We start from the raw sequence: 18003 nt of genomic DNA on the forward strand, positions 1-18003 counted from the left end.
GTCAGGGAGGCAGAACGGCAGAGGTGGGGGGACCTAGAAAAGGGGGATCCACTTTCCTATTCCAGCACTCCAACCACAAGCCAATCTCCTCCACCACAGCTACTGCTAATATGGGCCAAGGGCATGGCTTCAGTGTTGGGGTCCAGAGGCACCGGACCCTACCATCAGGCAGGTAGCGTGGAGGCCTTGGTGGCTGCCTATCTTGCTGAGGACATGAAGCCACTGCACTGCGACCCTTTGGCCTATTTGACAACCCACAGCCAGGTGTGGCAGGATCTGGCCACGGTTGCCCAGGGACACATGTCCTGTCCAGCAACCAGTGTTCCAAGCAAGAGGGTGTTCAGCATTGCTGGGAATGTTGTGACATCCCACTGCACCTCTTTGGATCCTGGTTTGGTGGAGCAGCTGGTGTTCCTAAAGGTGAACCTCCCACTGCTGGGGTTCCCCCAAGCTCCACGTGCAGGTAGAGTGTGTGTCACTCTCCTCACTCCGCACCTATTTGCTTTTTTTATTTGCTTTCAGAACCTTGAGGTGCACTTTCACAGAAACCCCTGCTCCTATCTCCTTGAAACTTGACAGGCTTCATGCCCTCAGAAGAGGATACCATCCTTGCTGTTTTCATCTGAGTCTGCCAAAAAAATGACAGTTATAGGTATTTTAGTAATTCCCCATGATAGTCTATGGTCAGATCTCTGAATCGGCACTGAATCAAATCACTGTCCCTCTGAATCAGCCAAATCCAAAGCAAATACTTGCTGCTTTGCACAGGCCTAGTAATACATGAGCATAGGACAGGGGTGGGCAATTATTTGGTCCACATAGGGCCACATAGGGAAGGCCACATAGGGAGTTTTGACAAGCAGTCGCGGGCCAGCCCTCTCCCCACAACAACTCACCAAAGCTCCTTGTGGGAATTTGGGTGGGCAGAAAGCAGTGCTTGGGAGTGGGACAGGCATAATCAGCTCCCTGCATGCCCTTCCCTGTGAGGAGTGGCGGGGGGCACATGCACATATTGTGGGAGCGGCTGCCTTGGAGCCAGCCAGGGATCAGGGGAGGGATGGAGAGGCAAGGGACATGTAAAGCAGAGTTCGCCCTGATTGCCGACCCTGCAAGTGCCAGCGGCGCTTCTCTCAGCGGCCCCAGTCCCAGACTGAGGGCCAATCTTGGGGGGGGGATAGGACACATGCCCCCCATGTCCTCCCTATGTGTCGCCTATGCCTCTCCCACAGTGTTCTGCATGGGGCTGAGTCCCACCTGGGGCAGCCTGTGCCTTGCTCCTGCCCACAGTAGTCAGTCCCGGCCCTGGCTCTGGCCAGCACGCAGCTTTTGGCAGGGCTGTTCCCAGTGTGGCTGCAGCCAGCTGGGTTCACATTGTCACTTGGAGCTGAGGGGTAGCTGAGCAGCACCTGGCTGACTGTTGTCACACTGGGAATAGTCCCACCCAAAGCTGTGCGCACTGGCCGGGGCCCAGGATGGTAGGACTGTTTTGCTTCCCTTGCCTCCAGCTGCGGACCTGTGGGCAGGTGGAGTGGGTGGAAGGCAGCTGGGAGCTAAAGCTGGGCAGGAGTCGACCGATTGAAGCTTCCTGCCCGCCCACCCAGAGCAAAATGGCAAGGGGAGCAGAACAGCCCCACTGGCCTGGGCCCCAGGCAGCATGCACAGGTTCCGGTGGGGCTGTTCCTAGTGCAGCTGTACCTGGCCAGGTGCTGATCTGCTCTCCTCGCCTCCAGCAGTGGTTCCTCCTGCACCTGCCCCTGCTGCACTGCTTTGGGCAGGTGATCATTGGGGGGGGGGAGGGGGGGAAGCTTCAGCCTGGCGGCTCCTGCTGGAGGTGAGGAAAGCGGAGCAGCATCCGGCTGGCTACAGCCACACAGGGAACAGACCTGCCAGAAGTTGTGCACTGGCTGGGACCCAGGCCAGCAGGAGAGCGGTGAGGGTTGCTCCAGCAGGAGCAGGGTTGGGGGCTCGGCCCCATGTGAAGCACTGTGTGGGGAGCCATGGGCCAGATCCAGCCAGTTGGTGTGCCAGTTCTGGCCCGTGGGCTGTATTTTACCCACCCCTGGCATAAGATAAGAAGTCATTGTCTCAGATTGAAGCAAGGGAGTTTCAGGTTGGACATAAGGCCTGAAACTTAGTATCCACACAGTATCCATAACTGTAAGGATACTAAGCACTGGAACGTATTGCTTAGAGAAGTTGTGCAGTCTCCCTCACTGGACATTTTGAAGAATAAATTGGACAAACCTCTGTCATGAATGGTTGATCTTGGCTTGGAGTAGGAGGTGGAATAAGTGAGCTCTTGGGATGCCCCATAGATGCACTATTTTCTATGATTCTGTGAATATAAGGTCATGCATTTGGGAAGTGCTAATTCCAACTACATCTGTTATGTTGGAAGATATTTGAAAATGAATAATTCAAAAGGATTAAGTAGTATCAGGCTAGAAATTAAAAATGTGTTCATAGTGACTTATTACAGCTATAAAAGCCAAAGTACTCTTGTCTGGGCCAGCTGTGCACAAGTGGAATGGCTTAGACATTCGATGCTACTGCTGTGAAATTGCATTGTTCTGCCAATGGCATTAACAAATATATTGACAAGAAAGGTAAAGTTAGAAAAGAACAAAATTGAAGTACATTTTCACGTTAGGTAAATGTGGGGAGCTCGTCTAAATGGTACTTAACAGGCCAATGTAGGCCTACAAATATTTGAAGAATGTGAAAACACCTCAGAAAGAAAACGGAAAGGGGAATATAACTGGAGATAACTGAAAGTAACAGAATGATGAAGAAAGGGAGAAGTTATAAATGAGAGAGGTGTGCACCTCCTATGAAAGAAAGTGGTAGCCATTAGGGCTGTGCGAAGCTTTGGTCACTGATTCGATTTAGCAGAGATTTGACCTGATTTGGTGGTCAAATCCCTGAATCCAAATTGAATCAGGAGACCCTTTAATCTCTCCGAATCAATTTGGAGAGGTTCTGAAAGATTCGACGATTCAGACATCAACACAGCTTTAAATGTTTTTTCTGCATACCTCGAGGTACCAGGCAGCTCATCAACACTGCAATTGTGGGGCGGATGTAGCATGCCATGTAGCTGCCAAGTCACTGTGTGTGACTGCTCCAGACTCATGCTGACGCTAACACTGATCACTCTATGGCTCAGTGTAACATGTAACAAGGCCCTCAGGTTGTTCTGGAGCTGGACAACACTACTGAAACTATTTTCTAGCCTTAAATTTTTGAAAGGACAGCTTCTTGAATAGTATTGAATATAACAGGAACACAGGAGACCATATATACAGACTTCTCAGAATAAGATAAATATATGAATTTAAGAATAGTTTAGCTCTTTATTGACTACCTAGGTTCGGTGTTTATGATAAGTGCCTTGATTATCTGTTTTTATCTTTAATTGTTACAGGTGCCTTTGCTTGCAAGATGGTGCCATTTGTTCAATCCACCGCAATTGTTACTGAGATTCTTACAATGACCTGCATTGCTGTGGAAAGGCATCAGGGAATTGTGCATCCTTTAAAAATGAAATGGCAGTACACAAACAGAAGAGCTTTCACAATGCTTGGTAAGGTCAAGCTCCAGTATTCCCGAGGTATTCATTTATATAATGATATGTGTAACTGGTATGGAAGTCCTGATATTTACAGTACTACAGAGGTTGTATTGCTGCTGAGTCTAATAATGTTCTATAATGTGACTCACACATACTGTGCATATTTTCCAGTTTCTAGAGAGATTCTTTTCCAAATCTTGTTAAATTGGACTGATAGGTTTCCTTGTTGTCTTAGTTTTTCTATCTTACCTGTATTTTGAAAATTAACCCTATCACAAATCTTGATCTGCTTTCCTTTTGCTGTTTCTAGTACTGGGTAGTATTAGCCAACATAAACCAAAGTGAGTGTCCCTGCTGATATACTGCATATGTGTAGCTAATTAAGACTTGATTTCTAATCCAAAATACTATATTTGGTTGCATACAATGTGCCCCCAAATATTTTTGCAGGCAGAATATAGATTTTTTTTCCCCTCAGAATCATGGCTGATTTTGTGACAAGTCCTCCTGGGAACACAGTGTCCAGGAAATACAGCATCCCTGCTACCAGGTATGGCAGGAAGGTCTGTTTTTTTGCTGTCTACCCCAGACTACCTCTTGTGATGCCACACTTCCCAAACACTTCCCAGGAGGACTTTGTCACACAAGGTTAACCCCTCTCCCCCCCCACCCCCCCCCCCGACTTTTACAAGGACAGTAGCAAGTGTGTTCATTCTTTACTGTAAGTAGTTCTTTATATAAAATTCCTGCAAATCAAACGTTGTTTCCACATCACAAGCTTTATGAGGATACTGCCAGCAGCTCACTTGCTACTGCAAACACAAGCTACAGTGTTCAGCCAGTAGATATGCCTGCAAGAGAGTTAACACAGGACTCCTCCCATTTTGCTTCCTGAGTCAGACACCAGTGTCAGCATTCTTGGCAGCTGCATGGCATGCCCAGTGTTTCCAGATACATTCATGGGTGGATCCAGGATTTTGTAAAGCGGGGTGCAGGTCAAGGAATCAGCTTCCTGGGGGAGGCAGAACATACCGTGGGAACAGCAACCAGGAACCTTTCTTAAGGTCCCAAATAAGGTAAGAACTCTGTGCATCTTTCCCCCTTCTTCCCCACCCCAATCCCTTTGTTCTCAGCACCTGCTCCCCCCCCCCCCTCCAGTGGTAAATTTTCCACCCCCTTTCTGCCCACCACTGCCACTGTCCCCAGCTGATGAAGGGAGATCCAGAGCTGCTCTTGCCGCACTCCAGTCAGGCTACATGGGAGTCAGGAACATCACTGGTAGTGCTGGGCAGGTCCCCCCACTCATTTAGCCCACTTCCAGGCTGGTGGGGAACATCTGAGGGGACTGGTCAGGGAGGAGGAACCTACCCACTGTAGTCACAGCTGCTGCTGCCATCCCCAGTTGAGCCTGGGTGCCTGTGCAGCCCAGCTGGAGTGGCTGTGGAGCTCCTTTGTTCCTGCTTCAGCCAGGGACGGTGGTGGTGTGGGCAGAGAGGAGCGGAGAAGACTGCTGGTGAGCACAGAGGGGAAGGAGAGGAATACTTACCTGCTTTGGGGACTTAAAAATGGCTGTGGCTACTGCTTCTGTAGTATGACCCAAAAGGTGGGAGGGAATGCAATTATGTCAGTACACCCCCTTTGGATCCGCCCCTGGGTATGCTTTTTTTTCCAGTGAAGAAAACAACTTCCCCACCAAAGACATGCACCCTAATTTGGGGGGGAGGGGGATCATTTTGGGGGGAAAATGTTTGTTTGGTATGTGAGAAAATATGGTATGTTTTACTTGACTAGGTTTCAACTAGACTTTTTTGATAATTTTGTTATATCTATTTTCTTTCTTTTGTGGTGATCTAGAAGAGAAATCCAAAACCTACCATCCCAGGTGAAGAAGTATAAGCACTACTAAGGCAATGTCCATTATTCATATATGCCATGCAAGAGAGAACACTGGGCAAATAATACTCTTGCAGGTCAAGGGGAAGATGTTTGTGCATCAAAAATAGCCTACCTTTACATTAAAGCACACTGAGAGTTAAAGGAATGAAGTACCTGAAAAAGGGGAAAGGTAGCTTTTATGTGCAATACCGACTGTCCACAAATCATTTGACTTTACATTTAGTGTTCACTTTGCAGTATGAATATTCCAAATCACCTTTTTTGCCAATAGAAATGGTTAAAGGGTTAAACTCATTCATGTTCACTTTCCTATTCTACTATGTATTTAAAAGGCTTTGCTGTTTTTTTTGTTTGTTTACAGGCATAGTCTGGTTGTTGGCAGCTATTGTTGGGTCACCTATGTGGCAAGTGCAGCAACTTGAGGTAGGATGCTTTCAATGGCATTTCCAATTTAGCCTAGATCTTGCAGGGTCTTACTGAAGGGGATAGTAACAGAACTGAATAAATCCTAAAGACTTGTGAGGAGTAATTCCTAAAATGGAGGTAACAGAAACTAGTCATAAACTGGCTCAGTAGTAGACTTTGTATCTTGGTATCAAATGGTGTCATTTGTTAAAGGAAAAAAATAGAGGTACCATTTTAATTCCATCACAAACAATATACTGTGGGTAGCTTTTTTTTTTTTTTTTTCTTCAAATTGGAGACCTACTCTGGGGTGTGGGAAGGATTTATGCAGTCTGGGTTGTTTTGTATTGCCACACACTTATGACTGGAGTTACACAGACAACCAGTGTAACCCACTGATGAGGAAGTGTTGCAGGTCTCCACTGGAGACTGATCCAGAGAAGATACAAGTATGCATCATGCAGAATAGCTTGACTTCTTAGCTCAAGCTCCACCTCGTGTGTCTAGTTATGGAGGTCATTTTTTCAGTTTGTTGCACTGGTTAAGAACAACACTATCCTATCAGCATAGTCTTATAGGTATTGATCAAATATGGTTGTGGCTAGGACAGTACATTGCTTCAGCACATGATCTCGGCAGCTGTTTCCTAAAGAAATCAAAATTGCTGTCCTTGACCTAAACAATGTGCAACGGTGCCAGTCAAAACATCTGCTGCACTCCCTGTGTCAGCCAGCATGAATCTAACCCTTTACACAGAAATTAATTAGAAGAATCATCTCACTTGAAAGATCCCTAAATGGAATTTTGATCATATTAATGGCAAGTAGCATTTGAATATGTCAGTTCTTCAAAAGTAGGGTAACAGGAACTCATTTCCACTTAAATTACTGCAGGTTAAATATGATTTCCTATATGAAAAAGAGTATGTTTGCTGCTTAGAAGAGTGGACCAGCCCTGTTCATCAGAAGATATATACCACCTTCATTCTTGTTATACTGTTTCTCCTTCCACTGATGCTGATGCTCCTCTTGTACAGTAAGATTGGTTATGAACTCTGGATCAAGAAACGAGTGGGAGATGCTTCAGTTCTTCAAACCATTCATGGAAACGAAATGTCTAAAATATCAAGGTTTGTAGAGTAAGACATCCAGTTAAAACTCATCCTTGAAAAGCATACTTTTACAGGAACAGTAGGCAGGTATGGTTTCCTTCAGAGGCCACCAGGCTGAGGTATGAAATAAAAAGAGGCATGGCATAGATTTGCAACAGGTGATTAGTGATTTCATAATTGTGTGCCCCATTTGAGACAAGTTAAAGGGCTCTGTTTTTTCAAAACTGACCTTTTAATGAATGCCATGTTGGGCACCCCAAAAAAATAATTGCTTTTGAAGATTAAAGACCATGAGCTTAGAAAATGGAAAAGTAGCATTGTGTCTTCTTGCATACAACACGCACCCATTTCCCAAAAAATGCAACTGGAGTGGGAGAAATACAGTAAGACCATGTTCTGCCTCCGACCTGGTGAAACTGAAAGTAAAATCTGCATTGATCTATAGCAGAGGTTGTAAACCGGGGCTACTTGAGAAGGCCCTAGGGGGCACGTGCTGCCAGGGATGGAGCGCCACCATGCAGCATCCCATGCGGGCGCCACCCAACTGACTGGACGTGGGGGCCAGGGGAAGTTTGCATGCAGTGGCTGCCACAGCTCCAGATTTGGCCACGCACTAGCTCCCCCCCCCCCCCACCCCCCCCCAGCTTGGCGTCTGGCTGTGCGCCACCCCCTGCTAATCCCGCACTTGGTATCCAGTCACCAGGGGTACACTGACTCAAGAAGGTTGAAAACCCCTGATCTATAGGAATCTACAAGGAGCAGAACAGTGGGCAGTTTGGTTCCCTAGCTGCTGCTGCTCTATCAGTTACTTACTACAAGTAAAGATCTTCTTTTCTTCATTCTGTCTTTTAAAAACAAAGTGCATATTATATTCTGGGGCATGTTGTATATGAGAGAGCATGGTATGTTGTTTTCCTAAGTCAGACTGGGACCAACTGAATGGAGTTCCCTTTTGAATCTTCTTCAGTTATGATCAATAAAATCAAAAATATGTTATGGGAAGTTCTTTATTTAATCTGTGGCCATAACCATGGTTTTTAAATTGGCCTTTTAGAAATAAGAGTAGCATATTAAAATTTTAAAAATGGCATTAAGTTGATATGTTTTAACTTACAGGACTCTCTAAAGATTTTCTAAATGTCCTTCATGTCACTTTGCCTCTTGTGACCATTGAGATGGAAACTTTGTTTGAAATGTAATTAAAATGAATGTTTAAAACCTGATAACTAGTTATTTGCATTTTTTTTTGTTATTTAGTGTTACAATTAAACCACCTTAAATACTGCATTGCGCTTTGCCTTTAATTTGTATAGTTTGTTTAATTGTTTTCTGTTGTGAGGCATCTTCTACCACAGTGTTTCTGAACCTTCTTCACCCCAAGGCACATTTACAATAATAAAAAAAAAAATTCCACAGCACACCTTTTAAGGCATTCCCCATCCTTGTACCTATTATAACTCATTGCCCTGGCAAAATTCCATGGCACAACTTCTAATTTCTGATGGCATACTTCTGTGCTGCAGCACAGTGGTTGGGAAACACTGTTCTACCAAATATGTCCATAGAAAACAGGGGAGTAGCATATGAAATATTGAATCCAAAGAGAGTAATAAATCAGCAGCTCAAAAAAAGTTTGCTTAGACAACCAGTACTAAAACATATGTAAGGGGATAGTGATGATAAGAAAGAGTTGCAAAACTTTGTATAATAGTAGAGTTATGATACACCCCAGGGAATTATGTAGAGGTGCACTGATATATCGGTGCCATATTGGATCAGAACCGATTAAAGGAAAATTAACATTATTAGCTTATTTTGGCTGCTGTAGCTGATAATGTACCAATTAATACAATATGCCTTCTGGATGCCACGTTCATGTGCGCAGCTGCACACATGCACATGGCCAGGAGTACAGCCAGGCAGAGAGCAGTGCCCTGCAGGTAAATCTTGAGGAGAAAAGGCATGGGGAAGGGAAGAAGCATGGATCAAGGCCCCCCATGGTGAGAGAGGGAGTTGGGCTGGGGGTGCTACCCAGCCAGGGCACTGAATGGGTCCCTGGGGCCAGGGAAGAGAGTGGGACACAGTGGTAGGCGGCTCGTCCAGGGAAGGTGGGGGGGGGGGTGTCTCCCTGCTGCTGCACACACCCCCAGGTGAGGCATGGAGGGTATGTGGCCCCCCAGATTTGTGCACAGGGGAAGGGTGGAGGTGGGCTGCTCACTGCCCACTTGGGGCTCTCTGCCCGGCTGCCTTTGCCCCAGGAGCTGCATGCTGGCCATGCGTCCCCTTCCTGTCCAGGAGCAATGGGGGTGGCGAGTTAAAATAAATAGAAGGTTCTAGGCGAGAGGCTGCCCTCTTAATGCCATAATACTCAAGGTGTAATACATGACTTCAACCGCTCCTATATCATGTCCCAAGCCTCGCAGGTGTTATACGACTATCTTTCACTTCTGCACCCCCCTGGTGCTATGACTCTCTGTGCCCCTGTAGCTGCCCCCCTCCCCTTCTCCCGCAGTGCCCCTCTCTTTCTGTGCCTGACATTGGGCTGTACCCAAATCGTGCTTTTCTCTAGGAACTAATGAGGCCTCCAAACCTCCCCAGATAGCCTCATCCCAGTCCTCTGGTGCAAACAGTAACAAAAGTGTATGTCCCTGGTCTATAACTCAAACACTAGAAATGCCAACAATGCTATATGCCCGTTTTATGGGAACAAGCTTCCACCCTCAGGGTAACAGGCCCCTAGTCCTAGGTACCTGGGGGACTCCCTGAACTCTTCCAGTACTTGGATAGTAAAGCAGGCAGCACCAGGTTTCAGGTAGCTTCCTCCAGCAGAAGCTCCTTGGCAGTTGCCAAAGAAAGAATAACTGTGCAATCCTCAGCCCTGAGTTTATATGCCTCCTTCTGGTCATGTGATGCCAGCAGGTGCTTCCCAATTATCCCCATAGGCTGTTACCCCAGCAACCCGCAGCTATGGTGCTCTGCTTAGCCAGCAGAGCTCCCTGGTCAGGCTGCTTCATCCTTAAAGGAGCAGGCACATCTTAGTGCCCTGCTACACGGTCAATATGACTGATGAATAATCAGCTACTGGTATCAACCAAGAAAATCTTTATCAGTGCACCCTGAGAATTATGCGCAAAAACATTCAAAATTATGCATAATTACTTTGATTTGTTTTACAAATTAAATGTAACACTATTTCAACCTTCTTTAGAAAAATATGCAGGTACTTGTGTGGGGGGGTGTTGTGAAGGTGTGGGGGTTGTGGATATGGGAGTTTATGGGGGGAGTGTGTAGGGTTTGTGGGGGGGTTGTGTGGGGGATGTGGATGTATGTGTGGGGTCTGCAGGTGGATGTGGATATGGGACTGTGCGGGGCTTGTGGAAGGGGAGCGGTTCTCTCTGCCACATGCCCCTCTGTGCACTGCCCGTGTCCACCACACCCCACCCCACCCCACCCCACTCCAGAATAGCCCCTGCTGCCACATATCCTCCCTACCATGCATAGCCCCCTAGCTCCCTGGCCCTCTGGGATCTCCTGGCTGCAGCAGGCAGAGCCCCACAGCAGTGCATGACTCTGGCAAGTCCCAGGGGCTGCATGTAGCCAGCCCATCCCAGGGCTGCTAGCACATGCCTTCAGGCCAGACTGGGCTGGCTCTGTCTCAGCATGTGAGGCTCGCAGCACTACAGACAGGAGCCACATGCAACCCTCAGGATTTGCTGGAGCTACGGGCCACCAGGGACTGTGCCCTGGCCAGGAGGGCCCTGAGGGACCACTGTCTGCTGCTGCCATGGCAGGGGCCATGCACCACAGGGTGCAGGGTGTAGCAGGGGGCCTACATCCACCCGCAAAACCCACACATCCCCATGCCTACCTCCCCTCTTGCAGACAGGAGCTCCTGTTCCCACTTACCAGCTGCACCCTGAGGAATTATGAAATATTATGTGATTATGCACAGTTATACGTTTTACATGCAAAATTACATGGGTGCATAATTGCATTATTCCCTGGGGTATATTATATTTTCTAATTGCACACTACAACTACAAGTGTTAAGAACAAACTTTTAAATTATGCATCAGATACATATCTATGCTACTGTTTTTATTTCAAGAGGAGTTTGGGCAGCTTAGCATGTGTAAAAAATCCTAGTAAATACATATTTGAATCTTTTAGCCGTTTGGATAATTAAAGAATCTGACCCACAGACCAGTCAGAAGTTCATTCAAAGTTATTCAGATCAAACTATTTGTGTATAATTTCAGGAAAAAGAAGAGAGCAATTGTTATGATGGTGGTGGTGGTGGTTTTGTTTGCTGTCTGCTGGGCTCCTTTCCATGTAATTCACATGATGATGGAATACAGTGAGTATCTGGCACTCTTCTACAGATGAAGCTGGTATTTTGAATAGGTCTGTTTCTTTTTACTTCTAGAATCACTTTTATTAATTCTGAAGTATCAGTACTACTGTACCATGTAATATAAAGTAAAGTCTGTCATTTAGGATGTTTTTAGATCTTGGATAATAAATCCTCTCAGAGGTACACATACACAGTAGATGATTGGGCTGGGGCAATCCAATTCATAGAGAAACACACCTGCATCTTTCACTAAAAATAGATGTATATATCACAAGACTTTTCTGGTATAGTAAGAGGAATAAATCTTGTACCCAAGAAGTATGGAGATGATCAGTGTCTTTATCAGATTGTATTGTTTCTTTTCATCCACACCTTATGTATGAAGGAAAATGGCTGTTAGGGTTTTTGTAATCCTGAGTACAAGGATTGCAAGTTTTCTGAGGAAAGGACCATTTTCTATTCTGTATTTGTATAGCACTTAGCACAGTGATATCCTAGTTCTGGTTGGAGTTCCTAGGCATCAGAAGAATACACCCAGGGCTCTAGTAGAATGGTGAACACAGCTCCCTGGATTCCATTTTATTGCTCCCTGTCATGCCACAAAGTTCATGAAAGGTCAGCATTTTCATGTTGGAAGGTAAATGTCATTTTTCTCTCTGATCTATAAAAATAAATTACTATTAATTTTATTGATTTTATTTTACACTTATTTTAATTTGAATCCTATACAGGCTATCATGCTTCTTAGAATTAAATTGCTAAGGAGTTTAGTTTCTCAGTCAACATGATTTTGATGAGACAAAGGATAGATATATGGCTAAAGGAAATATGTCTTATATATAATTATCTCTTATATGTGACATGCAATTCACTTAAACACATTTTTTCTTTTTCCATTGGCAGTTTTGCAGAAATGCCAGCTAAGGCTTAATTTCTTTGCTGTGTTAGCCCTGTGTTCCTTGTTCCAGTATTTTGTTACTCGAGTTCTTGAATGAAAAACGTGAAGGGTTCAAAATCCTCTGGGTGGAAATCTTGGAGACATGAGACAGCAAGCATATTACTTTTTGATGGAACACACAAATCATGTTGAGTGGTTCAAAAACACTTTGATCTTTTTCTTATATATGAAATACAGTGCTATGGAAATGGTACCATGGCTAAATAATGTAAAACTCTCTTTGGAGATGCCCCATGGGCCCCTACTGCATGTTCACATGGAATCATGAATGGCGCACGCCCTCGGCAGCTGTGGAGGCACGGCTGCACTAGCGGCAGTGAGAGCACGGTGGCAGCTGTAAGTGCGGAGCTCCCGCAGACACCGCCGGCACTGTCAGCAGGGTTGGGGGGGGGGAGGGAGGGAGGGAGCGTGGCAAACGCTGACCAGGGGTCGCCCCTGTATAGAATCAGAATTATTTCAAACCTATCTCTTTTCCCTCTATAATTCTGAATAATTGGGTGTGTCCGTGTAATCATTTGTACCTCTTTCCCAACTTCTCACCTGCTTTGATTAAAATCATACATCTTCTAAAAGCACGTGCTGTCTCTTGAAATACCTTTCATCTAGACCAGGATTGTCCACTTTCTGGGCAGTAGGGCTCTGCACACCCTGCAGTCCACAGACCCCTGGGCTGCACACTGCACAGGTTGCACACCATGGGGATAGCCTTCCTGTTTTCCTCCACTATCATGCAGGTAGCCTGTTTCCTGTTCCGCACTGTGTCCAGGCCAGCTCTACTGGCCGCGCATGCAACCAGGCTCTACGCCCCCGGCTGCAGACAGAGCATGGGCAACACAAACCCTTCCCTGGACCACTTCTCACTACTGCCGGAGCCTTAAGAGTTGAGCAGGAAGCAGAAGTTGGGAGAGAGAGAAGGGGAGCCCAGACTCCTGCCAGCTGCCACAGCAGTAGAGGCAATGGGAGGAGTGATGGCCAGGCAGGGACTTGTGAGCCACCAGTTGGACAGGCCTGATTCAGGCCAGTATGCATAATGTTGCTTGTGAGGGTACGGATAAGGTGGACCAGGGTAGGCTGGCTGGGGTATAGGAAGAACATGGATGGAAAGAGACAAGATGTGCAAGAGCAGGAAGTGGAAGCAGAGGTCATGAAGTGACAAGTATCATCAAGGACAGAAGCTGAGGGAGTTTCTGTCACTGTCTCCAGCTGCAGACAACTTACAGATGCATCATGAGTTGGTTACGGGGCTTTGAGGAAATTTCTAATACAGGCACCCTACTAGAGTGAACAGAGGAGGTAGAAGGTCAAGGAGCTTTGAAATATCCCACAGGCAGAAATACCAAGAAGTGGAGGGGAGGTGATGAATTGAAGGGAAGCCCCGTTTGAGAGCACCATTTAAGAGACCTGGTACCAGATGAGATAAGGACACTTGCACACACTCCTAAGCCCAAATTTAAGTTTTATTTTCTGCCACTGTTGTTTCCAGTCTCATGAACCAGGTTATTGGCATCAAGCAAATGTATAGAAGCTCTCCAAAAGACTTGTTAAACCCAAACAAGAACTTGCAACATATGAACCTAAGTTAAAATGGATAAGGTATGTGAGAGTTCATGTATTATGCTATTTACAGTACATTTCTTTCTTTCCAGGTAACTTTGAAAATGAATATGATGATGTCACAATCAAGATGATCTTTGCTATTGTTCAGATCATTGGATTTTTCAATTCTATTTGTAACCCTATTGTATATGCTTTTATGAATGAGAACTTCAAGAAAAATTTCCTCTCTGCAATCTGCTTTTGTAATGTCAAATACAACCCATCTTCTTCTAAGCGGCATGGAAACTCAAGAATGACTGTGATGCAGCAAAAAGCAAGTTGTTTTCACAGAGAGCCTACTTCAGAGGAGCCTAAGAGGGAAGCTTTCAGTGATGGCAATATTGAAGTCAAATTCTGTGATCAGCCAGTTGCAAAAAGGAGTATGAAAAGGCACCTTGCTTTGTTTTCCTCTGAATTTGCTGTGCACTCTGCATTAGGAAATGGCCACTAAGATCATGAACAGTGGGTTTTTATTATACAAGAATCACTTCTTGTAGGGCTTTGATATATTTGAATGAGCCATTTGTTTTTCTACCTTGCATGTTGATGTGAGAGAGAATATTATTGTCTGGTTTATAATGTTGAGCTATAGTTGCAAAACTAATATATTTTACAGGGATTGGAAATAAAACTTTGGAAAACTTGTTCCATTATGATTATTAAAAAATAGTTTCCTTTTATAAATGAAACTTTGAATTTTACCCCAAAAGGAAGCAAATTGGCTCTGCTTCTGTGCCCCTGATCTTACCAGTCGTGGGTTCATGCACTCCTGGATGTACAGTTTGCCTAAAGCTGACATTGTACATACTGTAGGTTGGTCATGGGTGTAGCATGGTCCAACTTAAAATTTCAGGGGACAGTGTTGAGATGTATCAGCTGTGTTGTGCTATTGAAGCATCATGGACATGTACACAGCTCTCTTCTTTTGCTATGTAGACAAAGGGCAAGCCAGAATTATGGCGCTTTAGGTATGATTGAAACATTGCATGCACACTAAGATTTATGTTAAAAAAAGTTAATTTGAAATCAGTAATACGCTTTTTTATATATGTGATTGACATGCTGTTTTCATAGGGTAACTCACAAAGTATAAATATAAGCAGTGCCACATCAGCCTGTGAAGTGCACCCTTCCCATTGAAAAAATGTACAATGTCAAAAGTGTAGTAAACTCACCAATTCTATAAAGATGTTACAGAATGTGTTCCCTACAGTGTAAGTTGTTGATTTTTAAGGGCATGCTTTAGATGCATAGTTTATTAATTGAAACAATGCTACTGACTACAATGCTATTGACTCTTCTAGACTACAAAGAAGTTTGTGGCCTGATACAAAACCCACTAAAGTCAGTTGGACACTTCCCATTGACTTTGGTGGGCTTTGGATCAGGTCTGTTCATTACAGGCATAATTAAAATCTTCTTTGTAAGGCTTTGCCCTCATTTCCAAAATTGATTCTTTTCTACCTAGGAATGGCTCAATACTCAATTCTTCAGCGGGCTTTTGAGCAAATTACAAAGTTGAAGTTGAGCACAGCAAGAAGTTGAAGTAAGTAAAAAGGTGACTAGTGGAATTGTTACTGGAAGTGGGTCAAAACTAAAATCTCAAATTAGAACTTTTTCACATGTTGGATCTGGGAAGAAGCATCTTTCTCTTTTGCTCTGGTTTGCTTCAAAGTTGGATCCGGATCTCAGAGGAACTTATTTCCTGGTTTCAGGTGAGGTACATATGGAATCCTAGAAGTAATAGTAAAATCTCAGTGTCTGTGAATCTTGGCTTCATCCTTCATTTTCACTTTTTGACTAAAATTAGATGTAAGGGCCTTTTACACCTCTCTGGGAGTGTAGTGAATCAGTATCATTACCTGGATCAGCTTTTGTGACCCCTTTGTTCTTCTAGGTGTATTGCTTGTTTCCTGTCTCAGCACCACTCCCCTGCCTGCTTATTGTATTCAGATCACTCTCTCCATTTGTGCTCTTCTCTGTGCATGTGCTTTCACAGCCTCCAGTGAAGTGAGCTTGGCCTCCCAGAAGCTTTTGCTACACACACACATCTGATGTAGTTAATTTATAAAATGCAAATCTTCTCTGCCTCCTGCTTGACTTTAGACTAACACAGCTAACTTCCTCTCTCTAGTTTACTTTACTCCCACTTTATACCTACCTTACACTACCAGAGTGTCACTAAGGTGCCTTAAATAAATATTAGTGATAATCCAGACTATTTTGTTTTGTAAATCTCAATTCATACTTCTCCATTTACATATGTCTAATATTTACTAGGGGTGCACCGATAAAGATTTTTTTTGGTCAATACCAGTGGCTGATTAGTAACCAGCCATATCAGCTGATACCTATCCGATAGCCAATTTGCAGCCCAGCAGCTTGGAAAGCAGTGTCCGGCAGGTAACTGAGGGGGAAGGGGCGTGGGGCGCAGATCAAGGCCACCACAGTGAGAGAGAGGGAGTGAGGCTGGGGCAGCTGGATCAGGGTGCAGGATGGAGCCATGGGCAGCTCATCCGGTGAGCATGGATGGGGTGGCCCCTGTCTCTTCTTCCACCTCTGGGGCAGGTATGGGGTACATGTGCCCCTGGATTGATGTGAGGGTAGGCTGCCCGCTGTGGGCTCAGGGCCAGGGGCTGTGCCAGCCTCTTCCTGGCAGGGAGGCTGGAATGGGGCTGAGCTTCGGGCAGGTGGTGGCAGTGCTGGAAGGAGGGGCTACAGCTACCCTAAAATTCACTGTAGCCAACCCATAGCCCCCCTCCCAGTGCCACTGCCGCCCACCGTGGCCCAGCTCCCCACTGGGAAGAGACTGGCACAGCCCCTGCCCCCGAGCCTGTGGCAGGCAGCCTGCCCTCACCCCACACACAAATCCAGGGGGGTACAGCCCCCCATGCCTCCCCCGCAAGGAGAGTAAGCACAGGGCATGGAGCTGCCCCCTCCTCACTACCCGGACGAGCCACCTGCGGCTCCATCCTGCACCCTACCCCGCCTCTGCTAGGGAGTGCCTGCCGCAGCCCCACTCCCTTCACCACAAGGGCCTCGGTTTCCCTCCCCCCCCCCCGACTTACTAGTTAGACACTGCTCTCCAAGCTGCCAGGCTGTATTCCTGGCCACGTGCATGCTGTGGCTGTACACATGCACACAACATTTGTCAGTGACATTGGCTACACCAGCCAAAAAAAGCTGATTGCGGATAACGCAAATTTTCCTTTTACTGGTGCTCATCCAATATGGACCAATATATTGGTGCACCTCTAATATTGACCCACATATGTATTCTCCCTTTTTAATCTTGAAAAATACAAAACAATACTACAATACTGGTTTCACATAATGGTCATTTTAAACTCTGTTATTGTATAGGGCATTAACAAGCTAAAATGCAGTTTAAAGCTCATAGCTTGGTCATAAACAGAAAGCAGGTTCAGAAAGTGATGAACTTATACCAGTGTATAGTTTGGATACAGTACCATTTTAGCCTTTAAAAAACTGCAAGAGGACAGCAAAATCTGGTTCAGACACCTAGATAAATGCACTTGTTTGCAGTGGTAATGAACATTTCTGGCAAACACTGGGAACAATTAAGCCTGTGGCTATTATATCTGCACCTTCCTTTGAATACATTGCATTAGCACATATACTTGGCAGGAGAGACCCTGGGTAGCTGTAAACATCTGTTTAGGCATCCTAATACCTTTTGAAACCGATTAAATTGATTTTGGTTGTCTGTAGAAGTAAGGTGCTAAGCACTAGAGACCAGAACCCAAAAGCTGTTGGTTTTCATGTTTCCCAGAGGGTAGGGGGAACTTTACCTTAAACTCTGTTTAAGGTTTATTTATATGTTTATTTTGACTGGGGAACTTAATAAAGGAATTTATTTACATGAATTTGTTATCACGTGTTAAAATTACCTAGGGAAAACTGTCTAGTCTGTGATGTGAAAAGTATCTCTCTGACAGACTCTGTAAAGGAAAGAAACCAAATAATTGAGAACTTTTAAACCTCTTCCTCCTCCTTTTTTAACGCTTGCACAGATAATTTCAGTGGCAAACTAACGGCAATACTGAAAGATGTTTTGTCAGATTTCCAAGTGAACGCATCTGTTTCTCAAA

General features: G+C 45.2%; 1 protein-coding gene across 3 annotated transcripts in view; it reads left to right on the top strand.

Annotated features, from left to right (window-relative positions):
- Positions 1 to 15094, top strand: part of QRFPR (pyroglutamylated RFamide peptide receptor) — a 41290-nt gene extending 26196 nt beyond the window's left edge. Inside the window, exons 2-7 of one of the 3 annotated variants that reach the window (XR_009459851.1) lie at positions 3425 to 3583; positions 5829 to 5890; positions 6766 to 7001; positions 11243 to 11340; positions 12241 to 12631; positions 13942 to 14021. Coding sequence is in view for 2 of the 3 variants with exons in the window: in XM_006270471.4 (XP_006270533.1) it covers positions 3425 to 3583; positions 5829 to 5890; positions 6766 to 7001; positions 11243 to 11340; positions 13942 to 14342 (956 nt within the window). In the remaining variant the exon portion in view is untranslated. Of the gene's footprint in view, positions 1 to 3424; positions 3584 to 5828; positions 5891 to 6765; positions 7002 to 11242; positions 11341 to 11812; positions 12632 to 13941 lie in introns of those variants that run through there. The other 2 variants (XM_006270471.4, XM_019494793.2) reach the window with 2 other exon arrangements.
- Positions 15095 to 18003: the final 2909 nt, after the last annotated feature.

The sequence above is a fragment of the Alligator mississippiensis genome, chromosome 2 (assembly GCF_030867095.1).
Source record: "Alligator mississippiensis isolate rAllMis1 chromosome 2, rAllMis1, whole genome shotgun sequence".
Lineage (NCBI taxonomy): Eukaryota > Metazoa > Chordata > Crocodylia > Alligatoridae > Alligator > Alligator mississippiensis.